The following is a 24832-nucleotide window of genomic DNA, read 5'->3' as shown; positions in this document are numbered from 1 at the left end:
GTTTTTTAAAACTTGCCTCAGAAAAATTTCTGAGAAAGAAGAACTATCAGGTAAGGTGTGGATAACACAATGGTTAAAGTTGAATGTGATTCAGATTTCTGATTGTCAATCATATCACAAATAAATTCAATCTGAAACCAAAATAGTAGAACAGTAGAAAATTTACAATATGTTACTTTCCCTTTCTTTCATCTTCAAGGCTTTCTACAAAGCCTTTTTTGAATGATGAAATATCCCGCAAAGCAGGAGAAAAACTACCTTGGAAAAATTAGAATTTTTTTCATTTGTCATAAATATGGTTCCTTCTGTTAGTATATTTTATTTAACTATGTAGTCTTTCCAAATAAGAGCTGCCTCCCTTCACTTGGGCTACCTGGTTCTCACTTCATGGTATGAGTATTTAAAAAAAAAATCACGGCTGTGAATTTGAGAAGGCTAATATTCTTCGTTAATTTTATGTGCCTGCTATTGCCATACAGGGTGTGTGCATGTGTGCACATGTGTGTGTACTTCTAAGTTAACAGCCCCACCAATAAATTCAAAGAATCTTAACATGGCCACTTCTTTTGTTGTTGTTTTTTTTTAGATCTTTAAAGTACAATTGATACACAATAAATTACACATTTTACAAATATGTGTGATCTGTTATGACATAATCATACATCTTTTAAACCTCATCTTAATCAAGATAGTGAACATTTCCATCACCCTCAGAAGATTCTTCCTGTCCCATTGTGATAGCTCCCTCTTCTGCCCCCCACAACCCCATCCCAGACAAACACTGATCTGCTTTTTCTCACTGTAAATTAGTAGATTAGTTTGCATTTTCTAGAAATTTATATAAATAAGAATCATGCGATATGTACTCTTTATTGTCTTGTTTCTTTCACTCTGCATAAATATTTTGAGATTCCTCCTGGTTGTTGCTTGTATCAATAGTTCATTTAGATTGCTGAGTAGTTCTTCATAGTATGGATATACTACGATTTACGATTTTGTTTATCCATTCATTTGTTGACCTACCCTTGATTTGTTTCCAGTTTTGGGCTGTAACAAATAAAGCTGCTGTGAACATTCATACAATATTTGTATGGGTATATGCTTTCATTTTTCTGGGGTGAATACTGAGGAGTGGAATGGCTAAATCAGATGATAGGTGTATGACAAACTGTTAAATAACACTAACAATCTGTTTTCCAAAATGATTGCTATTTACCTTCCTACCAGTGGGGTATGAGACATCCAGGTCCTCCAAATCCTAACCAACATTTGGCATGGTCAGGTTTTTTATTGTAGACAATTAGTGTAGTGACCTTATTTTGGTTTTATTTGCATTTTTCTAATGATGATTGATCTTGGTCATCTTTACATATGTTTATTTGCTATTTTTATATGCTCTGGGGAAGTGTCTGTTCAAATCATTGACCGTTTTTTTTAATTAGTTGTTCGTTTTCTTCCTATCGAGTTTTGAGAATTCTTTATATCTTCTGGATATAATTGCTAATCCGATACTGGATTTGCAAGTATATTCTCCCAAATCTGTGGCATGCGTTTTCATTCTCTTTACCTTTTCTTTGAAGAGCAGAAGTTTTTAAATTTGATAAAGTGCAATTGATCAATTTTTAATGGCTTAGCTCAGGCTTTTGATGTTGTATCTAAGGAGTCTTTGTCTAAGCCAAGTCCCAAAGATTTTTCCTATAATTTTTTTCTAGAAATTTCATTGTTTGAGGTTTTGCTTTAAGGTCTGTGATCTCTTTTGAGTTAAGTTTTGCCTGTGATGTGAGGTATGACTCTCGCTGATTCCTTCCTTCCTTCCTCCCTCCCTCCCTCCCTTCCTTCCTTCCTTACTTTTGCATATGGATACCAAACTGTTTTAGCATTGTTCACTGAAAACACTATGTTTCTCCACAGAATTACTTTTACATCTTTTGCCATTATGATGTGTCTTTGTTTAGTTTTCTTCACGTTTTTTTGTGCTTGGGATTGATTGAGCTGTTGGTTCTTTGGGTTTATACTTTTTATCAAATCTCAAAAACTTTTGCGCATTATGTCTTCAAATATTTTTCTAAACCCGACCCCCCTTCAGGGACTCCAATTACTTGTATTTTAAGCTGCATATATGTGTCCCACAACTCACTGATGCTCTGTTATTTTTTTTTTTCTGTGTTTTACTTTGTATAGTTTCTGTTGTTATGCTTTCAGGTTCACTTATCTTTTCTTCTGAATTGTTTAGCCTGCTAATAATACATTCCAGTGTCTTTTTCATCTCACATATTGTGGTGTTCACCTCTAGAAGTTCAATTGTGGTCTTTTTCTTATGTTTTCCATATCTCTAACATTTTCAGTTTATGCAATTAAGTTATAACAACTGTTTTAATGTTATTGTCTGCTAATCCTAATATCTGGCTGGTTTTGATTGGTTGTTTTTCTCTTTATCATGGATCGTATTTTCCTGCTTTTTTTTGCATGCCCGTTAATCTGAATTGGATGCCAGACATTATGTTCTAGTGTGCTAATGCTGCCAGATTGCAAAACACCAGAAATGGATTGGCTTTTATAAAGGGGGTTTATTTGGTTACACAGTTACAGTCTTAAGGCCATGAAGTGTCCATGGTAACACATCAACAATTGGGTACCTTCTCTGGATGATGGCCAATGGCATCCAGAAAACCTCTGTTAGCTGGGAAGGCATGTGGCCGGCGTCTGCTCTAAGTTCTGGTTTCAAATGGCTTTCTCCCAGGACATTCCTCTCTAGGCTGCAGCTCCTCTTCAAAATGCCACTCTCAGTTGCTCTTGGGGCGTTCGTCCTCTCTTCGCTTCTCTGGAGCAAGAGTCTGCTTTCAATGGCATCTTCAACTGTCTCTCACTTCTCAGCTCATGTGCATTCTTCAAAGTGTCCCTCTTGACTGTAGCAAGCTCACTGCTTCTGTCTGAGCTTATATAATGCTCCAGTAAACTCATCAAGGCCCATGCTGAATGGGTGGGGCCTCCACAGAAACTATCCAATCGGAGTCATCACCCACAGTTGAGTGGGGCGCATCTCCATGGAAGCAATCTAATCCAAATGTTCCAACTTAGTCAACACTAATATGTCCGCCCTCACAAGATTGCATCGAAGAACCTGGCTTTTTCTGGGGGACATAATATATACAAACTGGTATACATTATTAATTTTACTTGAGTGCTAGATATTTTTTTCAATCTTATATATATTCTTAACCTTAGTTCTCCCACACTGTTAAGTTACTTGGAAACAGTTAGTTCCTTCTGGATCTTGCTTGTAAGATTTTTTTAGGCACTACCAATGAGGCATTTAATGCAGGGCAAATTATTCACTGCTACTGAAGCAAGACCCTTCTGTGCATTCTATCCAATGTTCCATAAATTAGGAGATTTCCCAGTCCTACTGGTGGGAACTGACAGTTTTCCTGGCTCTGAGTGAGCTCTAACTATTGCTCTCTTTAGTCAGTTCAAGTGGTTTTTCCCCAGTAAACTACTAGTAAACTACCCATGGTAGTTTCCTTCTATGAATGTGGTAAGCTCCTGAATACTTAAGGGGGAGAGGGTTACTCCAATGTTCAGGACATGGTCTGCACCTCTCTGGGCTCTTTCTCCTTTTAGGTCTGTTCCTTTCTGGTGTGCTATCCTACAAACTCTAGCCCCCTGTGTCTCCCCAGACTCTCAGTTCCCTCTCTTTAACTCAGAGAGTTTTCCCAACTCCTCTTAAATTCTCCCTCTAGGTGCTGCCACCTGGAATCTCTCTCAAGGCAGTAAGCTAGAGATATTGTAGGGTTCACCTTGTTTGTGGCCATTGCTCAGAGATAGTTTGTTTTCTTAATGTCCAGTGTCTTGAAATTGTTATTTCATATAGTTTGTCTGTTTCATTTCAAGATGGGGTAGGAGAATGTTACAGGCTGGAGGGAAATCTGATCTCTGTTACTATATCTTGTCCAAAAAGAGTTTCCTTGAATCCCAACATTATCACTTTTAATGAAAAAAAGACACCAATCAGACATACTTAACAATAAATGTAGGAGAAAAAATAAAGTAATGGCTTGCAGGCAGCATTTCCATGGCACTGAGTAGTGAGTTGGTTGCTTGAAGCAGTTTCTTCCATGGTGGCCTTGAGGGTGGCAGATGTTTGTGGTTCTAGCTTTGCCAGGAATCCATGAAACCTCCCTTAATTATGTGGACAAGATTCTGGAATGAGGGAAATCTAGCCACATAGCTCTTTCACCTTGATGGGGACTGAAACCTCTAAGAAGTTAAAAGGGAGTGTTCTCTGTATCTAACAGCCATAATTTATATCTGTCATCTATAGTTCTCAGTGATTTATCGGTCAAAATTTAAGGAAAGTTAAGTGCCAGTTTTAAAAAAAAATAGTAAAGGTCATCATCATAGAAATGTATTAAGAATATCTATTGACTAATTCTATTCAGTAGATGAAAATGTCCATGGGCTTTGCAATTATGGGATAAATACAGCCTTTCATTCCTCTCCAAGGCACTATTGCTCTTCAACAGAATATTTATGAAAATTCTACCCATGTATTTACTCTGATGGTAACTGAAAAAGTAAATGTTCCATGTAGAAAATGCCTCATTAGAAATTTACCTACATTTCTTTCTGCCACAAAACCAGGAAACATTCTACAGCACAATATAAATATGGCCTACACCATATTATAAAATTATAGAGAATTGTTTTTATGGTCTTTAAAGTTTACAAGTTATTTTCCCATAAATTACCTCATTTGAACCTCATAGTAACTTCAGAAGTAAAATAAAATCCAACAATTTGGGACATCATTTTTGTTTAATTATGCCTATTAATGTTTCAAATATAGCAAAATATAGGACCTGGCAGTCATTGCTATTTTATTTTCTGAGTCTAAGTGTATTTATATGCGGGAGTTGATTTAAAAAGCTCTTTTTAAGAAATTATATACAAAATATAACTATGTATCAGTTACTGTTATTTAAATGTAAAACAAAACTCCATTGTTCACATGCTTTCAGTGGTTCATCATTTTAGTATAAGTTAATGTCTGTGTTAAAAAAAACAAGGTCATTGAAGAGAAAAATGTATTAAGTGTCCTATTGAATAACTCCACTTGGTGAATTGAAGGTTTTAATTTATTTCCTTAAAAGCTTCTCTTGATAAAACATATCTTAAAGAGACATATTGGTGTGAAGTCTCTCTAATTATAACTTGCATGTGAAGGGAAATAAGTGTCGTTACTTGCAAGTTTTATGTAGTTTGTGTTTTCAAAAATATTATGAATGAAATTGCTGTAAGGAGTGCAAATTGGAAAACCACTTTAAAATAAATTTGGGATTAACTACTTAAGTTGACGAGATGTATTCTTATGACCAAGCAATTCCCCTCCTAGGTAGACCCATAAATATTCAGTATATTTACACGTCAAGAGTTAAGTGAAAACTGTTCACTGAGACTTTGGTTCTAGCAACAACACAAACACCATTAATGATAGAAAGGATAAGGCATTGTGGTATATTTTACCATAAAATACCTTAGAGCAATGAAAATGAACTCTCTTTAGCCATCCACAACAAACGGATGAATGGCAAAAAAAAAAAAACAGCCACAAAGAAAAGAGCACATACTGAATGATGTCATTTGTTTTTTGTTTTGTTTTTTACTTTAGAGTTCAAATGTAGGAGAAAATAAAAGATAATGTTTAGAAATGAATATTTAAGTGGTAAAATGATAAATTATACAAAGAGTGAGGGTGTGATTGCATAATAAGCAGGGGATCTGTTTCCTTTGTGAAGATGGGGGTGGCAATGATCTGGCTTTTGACCTGGGCAGTTGTTACACAGGTGGTCTCTTTACAACAATTCATTTCACTTTGCTTTAAAAGAAATCTTTATTTTTTAAACGCATTTCTTTCATTCGAATGTAAAGTTAAAAGGATTGTGTAAAAGAATATATTTCCAAAGAAATCAATTCCTACATAGACAAGCAGTTGTGGATTTAAAGAATGAAATTAGAACAAATGCTTATTAAACCCAAATCTCTTAATACCTTAAGAAAAATTACTCATTACTCAGAGGAATAAAGGAATCAGGAAAAAGTGTTCCAAGCTACGAGTTTATTCTGGTAAATTTTGACCTAGAAGAGAGATGCTCATTTAGTAGGTGATTAGAGATCAAGGACCAGGCATTTATTCCATTGTCTGTTCTCCGCAGAACATAGAAAAGTACCTTGAAGACAAGTATGAAGTGGTATTGAAGAGAGAGTACTAACATTTCCTGGATGGCAATAAAGCATACTGGTCAATACCATAGGTTCTTGAGACAGATTATCTGGTTTTAATCCCGGCTCTATCACCTATCAGCTGTGTGACTTGGGGAAAGTCATTTACATTTTCAATGTCTAGATTTCTTCATCTGTAAAAGAGTTATAATAATAGTAGCTAGCTTGTGGGGCATATTAATATGTATTAAAACACTCAGAACAGTGCTTGGCACATGGTAAGGAATCTAGAAGTAGGTGGATGTGCTAATTGTTATCAATCAGCTGTCATCCTGAAAGTGCCAATGGCCATGCTTGTACTATTGAAGCTTGCACAGAAATAAAATCTAAAGTTATGAACCACTTTGCAGAAGGCAAGCAACAAATTTTAGTTTGAACAAAAGCCCGAGGAAGAGTCTTTTGTCATTAATGATTTTCCACTGTAGGTAGTTTTCCCTGAGGTCTGCTGAATATACAAAACTGAAAGCATGTCCATAAGCTGAAAATTCAAGTGCTTATGGAAAAGAAAGGAAAGAGAATATGGGGAAATCATATTTTAATTGACAGTAGATAATGCTTGTAGATAAAATACACAATGCCCAGGTAAATTTTAATTTTAGATAAATAACTTTTTTAGTATAAGCATGCCCTCAATATTGCATGGGCATCCTGTATTTTTATTTGGTAAATCTGGTAACCCTGAATAGTAGTAGTTTGGAATGTGTGTTTTTCAAACCGAGCCAAATGTTTAAAGTTACATGGCCATAGCTATAATGTTGTGTAATCTGAGTGACAGGGACTCACCATAAATTTCCCTTCTGACTTTTGGAAGTATTCTCTAAAATGTTGGAAATAATGAAATTCTGGAGTATGTTATTGAGGTATCTAAAACATAGATCTATGCAAACACATGTCATTTATGCACTTCTTGAATCCTCTATTAATTCCCTAGATCCAAGAAATATTTAGTAACCACTATTTCCATCCCCTCCAACCTCCCCAGATCCTGTACAATTCTACCTTGACTTAGTTGGCTACCCATCACAAATACCACACAAGGGGTTGTTTTATAAAAATGGAAATCTATTGACTCGCAGTTTCAAGGCTAAATGAAGTCCAAAATAAAGATATCAGAAAGGTCTGCTTTTTCCCCAAGTCTGTTCATTCTGGTGCTTACTGCTGGTGATCACTGGGGTTCCTTTGCTTCTATATCTGCCTCTTTTCACTTGGCAATGTCCTCGCCTTCTTCCTTCTGTGGCTTTTAAGTTTTCTTTATAAGGCCTCCAGACTCTGCATTAAGGCCTACCCTGTTTCAGTTACCATATCTTAACCAAACATAATATCTTCCAAAGGTTCAGTTTACAATGGGTTCACATCCACATGGGCTGGATTAAGATTAAGAACCTTTGTTTGTTGGGGCACGTAATTCAACCTGCCACATCCCTGTTATTTTGTATTCCTTCCCACTTTAACATATCTGAAAAACTCCCATTCATCCTTTGAGTACCACCTGAATATCGCCTCCGTTAAGCAATGTTTCACAGCTTCTCCAGGCAGTCACTACTTCTATAATCAGAGCACATTTTATACCTAGTGCTATTGTAGCACGTATTTCACTATCTTTTATATTAATAACCACTCTCATGAGTAGAAGGTGAGATCTCTTAAAGCAGTAATTATCCTTGCTCATGATGTGTTTTAGACCCTGATTCATAGAGATGCTCAAAAGATTTTTAAGAGTGAATGAGTAAATGAGTAAGTGAATGGGTGGGTGAAAACAACCATATAAATCATAGCTATGCTTCCAATGTGAATCTCGTTTTACCTACGCATTTATGGGTTTCTGATGACTCACTATCGAAGAAATACAAAAGAACTCGTCATCAGTGTTGAACACTAAAACTAGTGACCACTAAAACTAGTAAACAGGTAGGCTAATTTAATATGCAGTTGACAGAACAAAGTAGTTAATTTTGAATAAAGCATCATGAACCTGGAAAAATATATAAAGTAGGAAACGAGAAAATACATGATTTACATATTTGGAGCAAAGAACTATGGGACAATGAGGAGTCACTCTCAGATCTATAGGCTGCTGCTGTGGAGAATAATGAAATGCATATTAATTTGGAAAACTAGCTTTAAAACTTGATAGTCAATTATTTATAACTCCAGATGATAGAGTAGCATTTTTTTCCTAGTCTGCTATACTCTTACTCTAAAACTCCAAATTTCCTAGCCTGCTATACTTATTTATTTTTATGATATTTTTATTTTTGGATTTCCTTTGAGAAAGTATGTATTCTGTTGTATCACTTGCTTCTCTGAACTGTAACTGATTATTTATTTCCTTATATGTTTGCTACTATGTAAGAACTTGAGAAAAGTCAGGCACCACAGCACATTAATGTTTGAATTCTTTGTGCCTGGCACAGAATTAACTATGGATGGATGGATGGATGGATGGATGGATGGATGGGTAGAATGGAATGGTAAATGGTTGGATAGTTATATAGATGGATGGGTAACTCCATACACAGAGGTTCTACTCATTGTCAACCTGGCAACTTTTTAGAATCAGCTGCCTTTTTACCACCCAAGGCCATTTAAATAAGAATCTCTAGGTGTAAAGCTTTGCATTGGGATATTTTCAGATCTCTAATTTTTGAAAGCACAACTGCTCTAACTCCCATTTTTTTCCTTAATATACAACCCCTTTGGAAAAGACTGAAACCCCTGCCCCAATCAAGTGACTCATTATTACATAACATATTTGATGATTCCCCACGTCTGAGATATTCCTAGCTCTTTCTTACCAATCAAAAATTTCTTATTTCAGGGCAAGTTATTGTGCTGCATGCCCTGAGATGATTTGCCCTTTGGTGAAAATTTTCGCTGAGGGAGACATCTGTTCTTTTTAGCTTCTACTGTATATTTTTTATGTAGCTTTTATTTATGATTTTTTTTCAAGTTCCTAAATATTTGAGCTATAGAGACATAGCTCCCTCTTTATTACCACTCCTTCAACCTCCCTCCCACTTCCCCTGGCTTTGGCTTTATAAGTTCCATGGGATAGCTGCCTTATCTTACTGGCCAAATATCTGATTAAAGGCAAATAAAGCTTTACTGGAAAAATTTTATGTGGAAACATCCCAGAGAATTGGACTCTGTCTGATTAGTAGTAGCAAAGGTATTTGCATCTAAATTGGGATCTCAAAACAAATGATAGGATGCTAGGATAGAGATGGGCCAAGAATAAGACTCTTGTTACAAAGTGGTGATAACTAAATACCACTTGAATTTGAGGCTTTTTTTTTTTTTAAACTATTGTTCTTGGTTCATAAAATTTATAAATAAATTATTATAAAAGATTTGTGTGTGATATGCTGTCACTGAGTAATGCTGATTTTAATTTGCTACTTCAAAATAAATAACCAGTAATAAAGCATAAGACCAAATTATAAGGGAGTTCAGTACACAAGATTAATAATATATACAATTGGTCAGAAATGACTGGGGGAAATCCTCTAGATAATTCTGATTATGACAATTAAATTCAATATCTTAGTGGGTGGGAGAATAGAACTCCTAGAAATTCATCAACTTAATCGGTCTTAAAAGGGAAATTGAAAGAACATCGGTTTCAGATACTAAAAAAAATATTTAAAGGTCAAATTTTAAAAGGCAGTCATTCACAGGAGGTCTGGAGAATATTTAATAACGCATGGAAAGCCCAAAAAAGATGTGGTGTTAAGAATCACAAATAGCAGGTTCTTGAAAATAAGCTCTTTCCTGGCTAATCAGCAGTGAATAACAATATTGTGGGGAAGGAAAGCCAGCCCAAGGGAAATGAATAGGGAGTAATGAAAGTACGTCTTTGCAAAGAAAAAAGAAAAAAGGACTTTATGGTGGTGTTCTTTTACTATATCAAAATGAGATTGCTCTACCAGAGAATCAGTGTTTCTCCTTGATGTTCATAGGGCCTGGATGTACTTGGGGATGAAAAGAGATAGATTCATGATTGAATTAAGTTGTCTGTCTTTGTTTAGATAGATTTCAGTCCCCAGACAGATTGGATGTTCCTATTGTAAATGGTGGTCAGTGTTCAAAATGTTCTAAAGCAAAATTGGCAAAGTAAATGCAGCTAAACTGCCAGGACCAGATGGCATCTACCTGAGAAGTTCTGAGTGAACTCAAGTATGAAATTGGGACACTGATGGCCCAAGTGTGCAACCTGCTATCGTTCCTACTCTGCAGTTTCCAAGTGTAAACCAGTTCAAAAATACCTACATACATAAAGTCTCCAGAGGAGGCTAGATTCCAGAAATCTCCATTTCTTCTATGGCCAGTGGGTGGAGACTATAATGAATTACAGAATTGCTGAATATTTAAACATAATTGTCTGGGAAGAAGCAACATAGCTTCTATGGGAAGAAATTATGTCTAGACTATCCATTGTTCTTTGAAGACCCAAATAAGGAACTAGTAAATATAACTGAGATTTTCAAAAACTCTTTGACAACCTGCTATTCCAAAGGCAGTTTCAGGGGCTTTCAGACAATAATTTGAACAATGACACATCTGATAAAGATCCAAGAAAAAGGATAATAGGAGTAACTGAACACTCTTCGGATATATATGAGGTGAAGTCCCTCAAGGAGGAGTACCCAGAATGATCTTAACAAATACATGCGTTTGTTGATTACTGGAGGGGAATTACTAGCAAGAATAGTGACATCTCCAGAGTGTGCATGCGTTAACATTATTTTTGTTGGCTAAAATCAAGCCAAAGAGCTTAGGCTACCAAGGCACCTTTACAAGTCAGCAGAGAATGAGTTTAATGGGGCATAACGCCTTTAAAGATAGAGTCCAAGTTGAGCAAGTAAAATGAGCGAGTCTGTGTAAATAGTTACTACAGGGGCAAGTACCTGGGAATCCTTGTAGATGACTTATTTGGTTCAACATGCAGTTGTGACCAACTCTTCATCCTCTCCATGTCTTCCCCTCTTCATTTCCTTTCTTTCTTCACAAAAACAAAATAAACAAACAAAAACCTTCAGAAAACAAGAAGGAGTCATGACTCCACATCTGGAATTCTATATCTGAGGCTCTGGTCATTGAGCGCTCAGTCATGCTAGCAAGTGGACAGCAAAGTTTTGTTTTCACAGTGAGGACACAGGACCCAGTTGGGTGCCTTGCTTATAAAACTGAATTCCAGATGAGGCTGTCTATAAAACAGTTCTCAACAGGCAGTCATAGAAGCAAAGACCTCAAAAAAATGATATAGCCATTATTATTATAAATGAACAATAAAAATGACCAAATGTGGAAATTCCTATTTTATTTGGGGACTTTTGTGTCAAATTTTTCTAGTTATGAAAACATCTGGTATATTTTAAATAGAAATGAACTGTTTTTCTGGAAATGACAATGTCATGATTTGTGACAAAGAGAAATGCATGTGATTTATTACAAAGATTTAATTTTCATTTCATTATGTTATATTCTTTGAACATTTATATCTAGTCCTTAATTGAACATGATTTATACAAATTGAGTTTGTTTTCCGTGTAGATTGCTTTAAATGTTAATCACAGTGCAAATAGCCTTTCCCTGCTGAAAGAACTCCTGCATTATACTAATATATAAACACTTCCATGTAATTTGCATGCTAGATATGTACATATGCAGAAATGGCTTATTTTGTTATTAAATGTAAATTTAAGTATCCTACATTAAAGAACATGGTGCCAATTGAAATAATTTTATGTTTTTAATCAATTTAGATTAAGGTTGTTTAAAAAAATAAATAAAAATGCACATTAAACAATGAAAAGGTCACTCTTAATCACAAATTGAGCATGGCTTTAAAGCATTTTCACCTCAGCAAGTGCAATTCCAATTCATTCCACCTAATATTAACCTCTGGGCAAAGGTGTTAAATGTTTTTCTAGGAATCAGATGTTCTTAATTATAGCTTACTTTGTTGATTGATGTGGATCTGACCTAATGAACAGAGTTCGAAAGGTTTAAAGGTTGATTTGTCTCAATTAGATTCATATTCACATATTTTAAACACTATTTATTGTGTAAACACTTGGGAGACTTAATGAAGCACAGAACAACAGTACCAGCATATCTTTAATAATATGCATAATAATCTTGATTGTTCTCACATTGCTGGCTATGAAAATGTCCTTTCAACATTTCAAAGCAGTAAAAGCTAGGTTTGCTTTTATTCATGATATATTTCAATGTTAAAATAAGACAATTCATAGAACCTCTTACCTGAAAATTAAAATATATGTTGAGCTTACTGTCATCACATCATGTGCGGGTCTCTGTCCTGCCTTTTTTTTTTTTTTTCCTTCGTTTCTCAAGTGTGTCCCACACATGATTTCACTAGGCCTTTCTGAAGTACCAGGGTGCAGAGGATACCCTCCCACCCTGCTTCGAGTCTGCTAAGCCAAAATATAAAGCACAATTCCCTCAGCTAGCACTCAGTGCTCATCATAATCTAGTCCCTGTGGACATCCCCAGCCTTGGATCCCAGCAACCCCAGTCATGAACCATCTTCTCCAGATAAACTGGGCTACTCATGTACCTGCACACACCATCATACCATGAGCATTTCTCTTCTAAGTTATGATTCATTCTGGTCTCCTGCTTGCAAATACATCACCATCTCTATCCCATAGTCATTAATCTTACCTTCCCTTCAAGTCCAAGATCAAATTATTGTATTCTCCTTCCTTCCTTCCTTCCTTCCTTCCTTCCTTCCTTCTTTTCTCCCTTCCTTCCTCCTTTTCTCCCTTCCTTCCTTCCTTTCTTCCTTCTTTCCTTCCTTCTTTCCTTCCTTCCTTCCTCTCTCTCTTTCATTTTGGAGAATTTCACTGTCAAATATTCGAGGATTTGTCATATACTACTGAATACAGCTCCTTTTTTGAGATTATCAGTTTCTGATTTTATCCTGTTATTCGGCATTATAAAATCTGCAAATTATTTAAATTCTTCTGAAGACAGTCATGAGTTGTCTTTACTCTCAATCTATGACAGCTGACCAGAAACCAGAAAAGGTATCTATTCCAAGAAAGTCATCACCTGCCTAAGGAAATTTGGACCAAACTCCCTACAGTGAACTTAGAATGAGAGGGGTGAAGATGTTGCTTACAAGGCAGAAATTGAAAGAAAGGGCAAAATTATCTTCTAGGATTTTTCCCTTGTGTGGTCTTTAGTAAGTAGGTTAAGGATAATATTGCTTTAAGCACCATGATAACCTAGAACTTCAGAAATACCTTTCGATAGCTTGTAATGTATCAGAAAACACATTACAGATTAGAAATAAAGTGTTTTTTTGTTGTTTGTTTGTTTGTTTGTTTTTGTTAGATTAGGAAACATTGGACCCTAATTGTCTTCCAAATACAGAACGGCATTTGTAGGGGATACAAAGAATAGTGCAGTGGAGTCACTGCACTTCTGAAGCTTACAGTGAATTAGGTGAAAGAGCAAAAGGTGCACGAACAAGCATGTTCTAAGTAATGCCATTTAGATCTGTAAGAAGACAAAAAAAATCAAACAAACAGAATTGTAGGAATAAGAGCAGAGAGTGAGTTGGATTTGAGTAGATGTCAGTCAGGGAAAGAAGGAAATGGGGAGTGGTGTGTGTTTGCCAGCTACTTTACTAGCTCCCACAGAACCTAGCATGGTGCTGTGCTTTGAGGGAATGATTTGTATATATCAGTGATTAATATTTAACTGAATTAGCCATTATTTATTTTTTGTTGAAAATCGTTTTCATTTTCTCTGTTGTCAATAATTAATATGGAAATTAGTATGATTTGCTGAATGTTTTGTATTTCATATGATTTTGCATCAGGTATAATAACACTATATCAAAGTAAGTCCTTTACTCATCCCAACTTTAGAAACCCTCGAATGAAATTAGGAAGTGATCATCATTTGCATTTATTATACTTTGCAGTAATGAGCTTCAGCTATTAACTCTAATTTGCTTCTCATCGCATTCATCAAAGGCAAACTATTTAGAAACTAAAACATCACTGTCAGTTAGAATTTTAATGAATTAAGATGAAATGAGACAGTGTTAATTGGCAGTTGTTGCTGCAGGGGAGGTTCCTAGATCTTATAAGTGATACCGGTTCATCTCTCTATCAGGGTCAATTTGTTTGATTTAATTATATAGATACAACTGAATATTTTCCTAAACTATTCATATTTATTTTCAGAGTCTTAGAGTGGCTTAGTACTCTTGGTCTTTCATCTGGATTCTCAGTTCTGTTTGAACTTGGTTTAATTTGATTGTTAACAAGGTGTTGCTTTTAAGCAGCATTCGTATTATTGACTGAACACATACACACAAGCAATAGTGTTTTTTAAACCTTGATTTATTTAAAATGTCTATAACCTTTAAATATCAAATCAATTTTTTCAGCAAGAATTCTCTTTCTCTGTTCTTTCTGCTTTTCTCAGACATAAATGAATGTGAAGCTGAACCTTGCAAAAATGGTGGAATATGTACAGACCTTATTGCTAACTATTCCTGTGAGTGTCCAGGTGAATTTATGGGACGGAATTGTCAATACAGTAAGTATTCATTTTATATATGTATATATATAATTATATATATAATTTACATTTATTATGTAATCTGGACTCAAATCAATGTCCTTTGCTTTCAGAGTTCATACTATGTTGAAATGACAGCTTTCATGTTTGCTGTTGTCATTGTTATTGATGTCCACAGAATCTCCAGGATATGTCTGAGTGTACCATATGCATAAGACAGGCTGTCTACATATTGTGACCTGAAGGCAGTGGCAGCAGTTCCCAGAGACATGAGTACATATATCCATGAATCCCATTTTGGCTTCTGAATATATGCATGACCTAAATTTCTATCACCAGATATTCTGGTTCCAACAATAAGTTCAGGGCACTTTAACCAGATAGCCTCTAGCATGCAAAATGTAAAGATAAAAGAAGATCCATTTTGGCCTACCCATTAGCAAGAATTTTACACATTATTTATTTATCTTATTGGAAGCTTAAGACACTAGGGTATTCATTTGATGGATCAACTGAGAGGAAAATTTGCCTGAAGTCTTTCAAAGAGGCAGAAAGCACCCTGCCCCCATACTAAGGAAAAAAAATAATAACCTAGGAAAAAAGATAGTAACAAGATTAGAGTCAATGGGATGAAGCCTAAATTGGTCCCAAACACATGTTAATGAGAATAGTAATGATACAACTTTACAGTTCTTGGGCAACTTTTAGAAATTTCATAGTTCTAATGCTTTAATGAATGTTATAACATTCAGTGTGTAGATACAGATGCAAAATCAGATGTAGAAATTGAGACAAAAATGTAATGTGGTTTGCCCAAGATCTCATAGATAACTAGTGACAGAGCAGAATTATAAAAGAACACAGGTCTTCTGATTCCCAGCTCAGTGCATTTTCCTCTAAATTAAGATGCTTCCTCAGACAGAGATGAACAAGAAAAACATGAACTCATAGTATGCCGTCCCCCACCACACACTAACCCTTCCTTTTTAATCAAAATAACAATTTTATTCTTTAGTTTCCCTCTCTTCCTTCCCCTTTGATCATAATGATTTATGAAATAAAACAGGGGAGATAATTGAAGAATTTATTTGGGTTATGCATATAAACAAAATAATTATCAACTATGGGGATGTTAATACCCTTCTTCCTCATAAATTTCATTAAAATAATGGAATTCTTAATATCAAAGAAATACCTTGGATAGGAATGTAAACATTCTAGACTTAAAAATGATCGAAGAGAGGAGGAGGGGCAAGATAGTGGCATAGAGAGGAGTGGAATTTAGTTATTCCTCTGGAACACCTAATGAACAAGCAGGAACAAGTAGCAAATAATGTGGAATAACTGCTGGGGGACAGCCGTGACTGTCCACACATCCTACACCAACCGGGATTGGGAGAAATGCCTGAGATCGCAGCATAAAATCTGTAAGTAAAAACTGTGGAACTCTGCCAGGAGCCCCCACCACCCATGGCAGGCTTAGCTGCAAAACCTCACTGTGGCAGAAAGCAGCACTCTCCCAGCAAACGAATATAGCTCAGCCAAGCTCTAACTGGGGTTTTAATTAACAAATGTGGACTGCTGAATACAAGCTACAAACCCCCAACAAGCAGACAGAGGCTTGAGTGATGATTGACCTTACAGAACCAGAAGTTGCATCTGTCCCTGGAGGGGGAGCCCAAAAGACCAAGCGCTACCTCTGGCCAATGAGTGAAACTGGGGAGCTGTGTACTGGCTCTAAAAGGGGGCTTTCTGTACCTTTTTGTCTCTCAACCTGAGGGGTTCAGTGGAGAGAGCTGGAGCCATTTTCAGTTTGCAGTGCTCTGACCCAGAGAGGAGTGGAGATAACAGAGTCAGAGAGACAGCAATTCAAATGCAGATGATAACTCCCTGAGGAGTGTGTCCTCCCTAAGAGTAAAGAGATAAGGCCGAGCTTTCCCTTCAGAACCAGACCCCAGAGCCTGGGTGAAAACAGCCAAAACAGAAACTGAAGAGGCCACACCTCCTTATACCAGTCAGGAGTGACAGGCTGACAGGTGCCACCTGCTGGGCAGGTTAGGAAAAGCACAGTGACTGGAAACCTTATAGGCGAGTCTGTCATTCTTCTAGGATACACCCTGAATAATACCCCATTCTGAGACCTGAACCCATTCTGGTCTGGGGTAGCCAAGGAAACCAGGTGTCTGGACAACAGAAAACTACAATCTATACTAGGAAAAATGAAGATATGGCCCAGTCAAAGGGACAAACACCTTAATCAAGATACAGTTGAGATACTGTTTCACTTTGATGAAACAATCTATTACAGATTTTCAAAAAAAATATGCTAAATCAAATCAAAAACTAAATCAATGGTTCAGGGAAGATATAAAAAAAACAGATGAATGCTGTAAAGAAAACACTGGGCGAACATAAGGTGGAAATCGAAAGTTTGAAAAAACAACTGGCAGAATCTATGGAAATGAAAGCACAACACAACAGATGAAAAACACAATGGAGACATACAACAGCAGATCTCAAGAGGCAGAAGAAAATACTCAGGAACTGGAGAACAAGACCCCTGAAATCCTACACACACAAGAAAAGATAGGGAAAGAATGCAAAAATATAAGCAACATCTCAGGGAATTGAATGACAACATGAAGCATGTGAATATCCATGTAATGGGTGTCCCAGAAGGAGAAGAGACAGGAAAAGGGGCAGAAACAATAATAGAGGAAATAATCAATGAAAATTTCCCATCTCTTAGGAAAGACATAACATTACAGATCCAAGAAGCTCAGTGTACCCCAAACAGAATATATACCAAGACACTTAATCAGAGTATCAGATGTCAAAGACAAAGAGAGAATCCTGAAAGCAGCAAGAGAAAAGTGATCCATCACATACAAAAGAAGCTTGATAAGACTGTGCGGATTTCTCAGTAGAAACCATGGAGGCAAGGAGGAAGTGGGGTGATATATTTAAGATACTGAAAGAGAAAAACTGCCAACCAAGAATCTTATATCCAGCAAAACTGCCCTTCAAATATGAAGGAGAGTTTAAAATATTCTCTGAAAAACAGACAATGAGAGAGTTTGTGAACAAGATTATCTACTCTACAGGAAATACTAAAGGGAGCACTGCAGACAGATAGGAAAAGACAGGAGTGAGAGGTTTGGAACACAATTTTGGGTGATAATAGCACAGCAATATAAGTATGCTAGATAAAGATGACTGTGAGTATGATTGAAAGAGAAAGGTTAGTAGCATGTGGGACACCAGAACGAAAGCAGAAAGATAAAGACTGGACTGTATAACTCAGGGAAACCTAGACTGCTCAACAATTGTGATAAAATGTACAAATATGTTTTTACACGAGGGAGAACAAATGAATGTCAGCCTTGTAAGGTGTGAAAAATAGGGTGGTATTGGGGAAAAAATACAATCAATGCAAACTATAAACTATAATTAACAGAAACATTTTATTGTGCTTCTTTTAATGTAACAAAGGCACTATACCAACGTTAAATGCCTATAAGAGGGGGACATAAGGGAGGGGTGTGGAACTCTTGGCATTGGTGATGTTGTCTGACTCTTTTATTCTACTTTAGGTTAACTCTATCTTTCCTTTTGTTGCTTTTTAGCTGTCATGTTTTTTTTTTTGTTTTTTCTTTCTTTTCTTTTTCTTTTGTCTCTCAACCTTCTTTGACTCTTCCTCCTTCTTCATGGAAGAAATGGAGATGTCCTTATATAGATAGTGATGATGGTGGTGAACACATAAATATATGACTATACAGGAAACCATTGATTGTTTACTTAGGAGGAAAAGTATGGTAGGTGAACAAAACCATCTTTTAAAAAAAAAAAAAAAAGAGGATTGACAAAGAAACCTTGAGGGCACTACATTGAGTGAAATAAGTCAGACACATAAGGACAAATATTGCAGGGTCTCACTGATATGAACTAATTATAATATGTAAACTAGTAGAAATGAAATATAAGTTACCAGGATATAGAACAAGGTTGAAGAATGGGGAGCAGTTACTTATTATGAGCAGAATGTTCAACTAGGTTGAACTTAAGTGTTTGGAAATGAGCAGAGGTGATGGTAGCATGTTATTGTGAGAATAACTAAGAGTGCTGAATGGTATGTGAATGTGGTAGAAAGGGGAAGCTTAGAGTCATGTATGTCACCAGAAGGAAAGCTGGAGGTTAAAAGATGAGAATGTGTAAAACTGTGAATCTTGTGGTGGGCAATCTCTGTGATTAACTGTACAAATATTAGCAATCTCTTTCATGATGAACTAGAAGAAAAGTATGACACTATAACTAGAAGTTAATATTGGAGGGGTTTACAAGGAAAATAGAGGGGTTTACAAGGAAAAAATATACCTATTGCAATCTACGTACTACAGTTAGTAATATTTAACTACGTTACTATGTTAAAATATTACTAACTGTAGTACGTAGATTGCAATAGGTATGTTTCTTTCATCAATAGTAGCAAATATACTATACCAATACTACAAGTCAATAATGGGGGGAGTGGCTAGGGATATGGGAGGATTTGAGTTTTCTTTTTTTTGTCTTTATTACTTTTCTGGAATAATGAAAATGTTCTAAAAATTGAAAAAAAAATAATTTTGGTGATGGATGCGCAACTGTATGATGATACCATGGGCAACTGACTGTGCACTTTGGATCTTTGGATAATTGTATGGTATGTGAGCAATCTTAATACAATTAAACTTAAAAAAAAAAATAATTGAAGAGGGACATTCAGTGTGAATTGATGGAAGAAGCTGCATGGCATGGATGGACAGAAGGAAACGGCAGGTCAAGGAAGCCCATAGACCAGATGGCCAAATAGACCAACAGCAGCCCAACCTAACCTAGCAAACTTCCTAGAAAATATTTAGTTGACTACCCACTAAGTTAATTCAAACTCAGGTTAGCTGGTCTTTGACCTACATGCTACCGCTATAGTGGCAGCCCCAGGCACATCCCCCTCATCCTTCCTTTCTTTGGTTCATTGTACATGAAGGTGGCTGCACAATCAGCACTGAAATTTTTCTCTAAGTGAACCCATTATTATTAAGATGAAGAACAAAAACTTATGCCAGTGAATATATTTGACCTTCTTACAGCAACAACAGAGATCTGGTGTCAGGATAGAAGACCACCTAGAAAGTGCTGGAACTTAGGCAGGGCTTAAAGCAGTGCTTGGAAGAGAGTCACGTCCAGGCAGAATAAGGCTGCCTCTGGTCCATGGGAGCCCTGGCCAGGGAAGGAATTGGAGGACAAGACCTGTCCATTATCCTAGAAGAGCTGGTGGGGTGGGGCATGCCATGAGAACTCTGCTTAGGGATGGGTGTCACTCAGAGATGACCAAATCTCAGCTCCCGAAATAAGCTTGGTAAGTGTTGTCTGGGTTTGTGGATATCCTTGGAGAGGAGACTTCGAGTGTGGAGATACGGGGCATGGTGAAATTGATCAGTTGGGGATGAGGGGACACAAGCTTAATGCCATGGATGAGAAAGAGAAGATGTTGCCCCTCTGTGCAGACCAAGGAGAAACTGGACAGCCAGTTTGCATGCATACATGTTGAAACTGAAAGGATACCTGGATGTGAGCTAGATATTGAAATCAGTGACTGAAGCCTGCACATCCTCCCATCAGACACTTTTGCTCTTGAGAAGAAGCCCTATTGATTATTGAAGGACCCATAAAATAGGCTGTGAATTTAATTACCACCAGTTTATGCAGTTTTCTAAATCAGATTTTGATATTGTCTTTAATGAAACCCTTTGTTTTTCTTTTACTTGGTTATCTATCTATCTATCTATACATATATTTATATATATTCAGACTTCTCTTTGAGCATAAACGTGATAACAAGGTGGCTAGAATACCATCTTCACACCTCTACCCACCTACACCCAGCCTGTTACGTGCTCTGACATTCTAGCACTTTCTCTGTTCATCACTTGCCCCCAAAAAGGGGTCAAATAGAGTCACTTGGGGTACGTTCTGGAATCTGTTTCAGTTGGGATGTTTGTTTTATTTTATGAAATTGCAAGGGCTTATAATAAACTAAAGATCCTTAGTCTCCCTATTGTCTAGTTTTCTGGGGATATGGTTCTTCTCTACATACTTTTCAGTGGCATCTTAGAATTTTTAGAATATTTAGAGTAAGAAAATTTATTCTGCCACATTGGCAATTTAATGTTGCATTGGTAATTTAAAGTATTCACTTGGCCACAGGGGCACGTGGCAGCAACTGCAGGTTACAGGTGGTACCAGCTCTAATATAATTAAAGTGAGGACCTTGGGAGTGGATAACAGGTAGATTATAACCATTGTGCTGTCTTCCACCTTGGAGGAGAATTATAAACTTTTCTCTGGGATTTGTATCATATCCCAAAGGGGTACCATTGGGTCAGCTTATACCTCAATAATGGCAGGGATGCCATCTGTTTGGACAGATACTTCAGAAAAGAAAAGAAGGGAGAACGGTAGTGACTAACTTCCGGGAGAGGTCAGAGGACATCCTTATTGAAATGCTATTTTCCCTATGTTCAAATCCAAGTGGTGTTCAGTCCAAATCAGTCTTGGGCTTTTGCCCTCATATTTGCTTGACTTGTCCCACTTTCTTCTAGTTCGCTAATGCTGCTGCAATGCAGAACAGCAGTGATGGATTGGCTTTTATAAAAGAGGTTTATTTGGTTACACATTTACAGTCTTAAGGCCATAAAGTGTCCAAGGTAACACATCAGCAATTGGGTATCTTCACTGGAGGATGGCCAATGGTGTCTGGAAAACCTCTGTTAGCTGGGAAGGCACGTGGCTGGTGTCAGCTCCAAAGTTCTGGTTTCAAAATGGCTGTCTCCTGCAGTTCCTCAAAAATGTCACTCTTAGTTGTACTTGAGGTATTTGTCCTCTCTTAGCTTCTCCGGAGCAAGAGCCTGTTTCAACGGCCGTCTTCAAACTCTCTCTCATCTGCAGTTCCTGTGCTTTCTTCAAAGTGTCCCTCTTGGCTGTAGCAGCTTGCTCCTTCTGTCTGATCTTATATAGTGCTTCAGTAATTTAATTCAGACCCACCCAATGGGCGGGCCAACACCTCCATGGAAATTATCCAATCAGAATCATCACCCACAGTTGGGTGGGGCACATCTCCATGGAAACACTCAAAGAATTACAATCTAATTAACACTGATAGGTCCACCCACACAAGATTATACCAAAGATAATGGCGTTTGGGGGTACATAATACATTCAAACTGGCACAAAGGGTAGTTAAACTTAATGCACATTCTGTCAGTTTTAGTGGAATTTTATATTTCTGTTGTATTTTAACAAAAAATCTTTCTCAACTCCACCCAAAATAATACATTATAGAAGATATTGCAAGGGAAAAGAATTGACTAAAACAAATTTTTGCATAGGAATGTAAATATTAAAAAAATAGACTCAGGAAATATTTACAATTAACAAGGAAGACAAATATTATATTTCAATTCAATAAAATACAACAAAAGAAAAACAGCAAGAGCTTGAACAGAATCTTCCCACAAAAGAAGTAAATAATTTAATATTTATCTTACTACAGGCATATGCAAAGTCATATGTTGCTTTTATAATCAGAAAGTAATCATTCTATTTTAAAAATGAACACTTAATGAGAGAGCACTAGATATGTAAAAACTAAAGAATGGACTGAATGTGCATCTCCCTCTGTCTCTTTTTCTCCCCTTGTATCTCTAAAATCTCTCATTTCCTGAGTGAAAAGTGGAAGATGAATAGCAGAAACAAATAAAAAGAGAAAAACAGAAGAGGATGAAATTCTGGAGAGGAGTAAAGTCTAGCTGGCAAACAAAGAATATGGAGAAGAAAATGGAAAGGGAAGGGAAAGAGATGAAAGCTGTTAAACTAGGGCTTCATGCTACACATGAGTCTCCATATGAGGCTCTGGCTTACACACACACACACACATTCCGAAAGCAATTTGTCCTTAATCATGGGGAGAAAATCATAAAGGTTGTTATATGAATGTTAGCTTCTGGATAGGCCTTCCCTGCCTCTCTAACTAGAAATTGAACTCTGGCCTCTTTAACTAGAATTTTAACTCTTATCCCAACACACAGAAACATACACTAACCCTGTTCTCTGCTTTACTTTTTTTTTCCCCTTGGCATTAATCACTAAGATATTTTATTTTTACTTTCATACATTGTTTATTGGCTGTTTCTCCATTGAATATGAACTCCAAGGGGGCACAGTTTTTATGGTTGTAATCACAATTGAAAGAACAGTGCTGGCACATAGTAAGTGCTCAATAAATGTTTGCTGAACTGATGGATGCACCTAGCACTTGGAGTGCCTTAAGCAAAGGGATGATACCTTATTTTTCTCAGTGCTCTCAGCTGCTATCAAGTTGTTTTTCCACCTGCTATTCCATTTTTTAAGCAGCTTTCTAATGCACTCTTTGCCAGTATGTTAAAATAAAATCTGCCATTTTAGTTGGTACTTGCAGTAAATTGAGCTATGAACCCCAGAAAAAAAAAAACATGTTGATAATCTTAATCCATATTCCCATGGGTTTGAACCCATTGTATAAAGGACCTGTTGAAGATGTTATTTTTAGTTTACATTTGAGCCAAAGGAAGGATAATGGGCACTGATCCAGATTACTATAGTTCTTAGAAATTTGGACATTAGTGAGAGGAAGCCAGGAGGAGGAGCAAGAAGCTGAAAGTCAGTGGGAACCTGAAAGAGAAAGGAGAGAATGTTAACCTACGATGGGAGAGCCGAAGAATCAGCACCGTGGACTGCCAGCAGTCAGCACCAGAATGTGATATGGGGGAGAAAGCAAGACTTGCTTACACCCTAATTTTGGACTTTTCTTAACCTCAAAACCATAAGCCAATAAGTTCCCATTGTTTAAGAAAACCCACTGTGTGGCATTTGTTAGAGCAGCCAGGAAAACTAAGATGGTACTTAATAAATGTTGATTGCAACTAAAGATATTTTTCTTTGACTTGATAAAATATTTTATAACTCTTTATTGCAATGGGGTTATGCAAATTGATTTAAAATAAGAGAACCTGTTTCTCCATTTAGACCACTTTTGCATGCGGGTATCTTGAAAATTTATCTTAGATCACATTTATTTTTCATCCATTTTAAATAATCAACAGGTACATATGAATGCTGTGATCTGACCAACTACTACAACTGAAGAGCCTTGAAAATATAAAACCAGTAATTCTTGAGGTCTTATTTTTCACTGTGTAAACAGTCATCAATAAGATTTCCTCTTCTCAGATCTTAACATTTCTCTGCCTTTCCCTCATTTTTACCTGTCTTTCAATTTTAAGCAATATACTAATACTGTCTTTGCCATTATGACAAAATGAAATGTATTGAATATTAGATTAATGACAAACCATATTTTGAAAACCTGTGGGATATTTAGGCTTGATTATTTTTTAATTTTAATTGAAGTTACTTCTGATCGATATATAAAAATCATTTAGATGGCCCCATAATATTCATTATAGCGTTAAGACAATTCTTCTAATTCAAGTTCTGATTTAGAACTCTTGTTGTTTTTAAATGATATAAGTGCAAGTATTCAAGCAGCCATTTTCTTAAACAGCTTGAAAGGAAAATAATGATGAACTGGAATGAGAAATCTATTTTCAAAGGTACATATACTCCTTGCCATGCACATTTAACAGAACATGGTATTTAAACTAGAGTAAGTGCAATAGAAATTGTCACCACTGTAGTTAACTAATATAAAAATAACTAGGATTGTTTTCATTTATTGGGCTACGTGGCCCACAGTGGCCATGTACATTTCCCTCCTGGGTGTTTAAATGTAACATGATTAAATTTCAGGAATGGCACTCAAGTTCACTTTCATTGTTGACACTATTTCTGAAAATTAATATAGTTACCTAGGGAACTCTTATAGTGCAGCATCCCCAACCTATTATGCCAA

The 24832-nt window shown here is 36.4% G+C and overlaps 1 protein-coding gene across 2 annotated transcripts in view; it reads left to right on the top strand.

Moving 5' to 3' along the window:
- EDIL3 (EGF like repeats and discoidin domains 3) overlaps nucleotides 1-24832 on the top strand; it is a 469327-nt gene that overhangs the window by 245811 nt on the left and 198684 nt on the right. For both annotated transcript variants that reach the window (XM_037801476.1, XM_037801475.1), the window contains one exon: nucleotides 14749-14862. In XM_037801476.1, coding sequence (XP_037657404.1) covers nucleotides 14749-14862 — 114 coding nt within the window. The remainder of the gene's footprint in view (nucleotides 1-14748; nucleotides 14863-24832) is intronic.

Source organism: Choloepus didactylus, chromosome 13, assembly GCF_015220235.1.
Source record: "Choloepus didactylus isolate mChoDid1 chromosome 13, mChoDid1.pri, whole genome shotgun sequence".
Taxonomy (NCBI): Eukaryota; Metazoa; Chordata; class Mammalia; order Pilosa; family Megalonychidae; genus Choloepus; species Choloepus didactylus.
The sequence above is the reverse complement of the archived record's forward strand: the minus strand, read 5'-3'. Positions and strand labels throughout refer to the sequence as shown.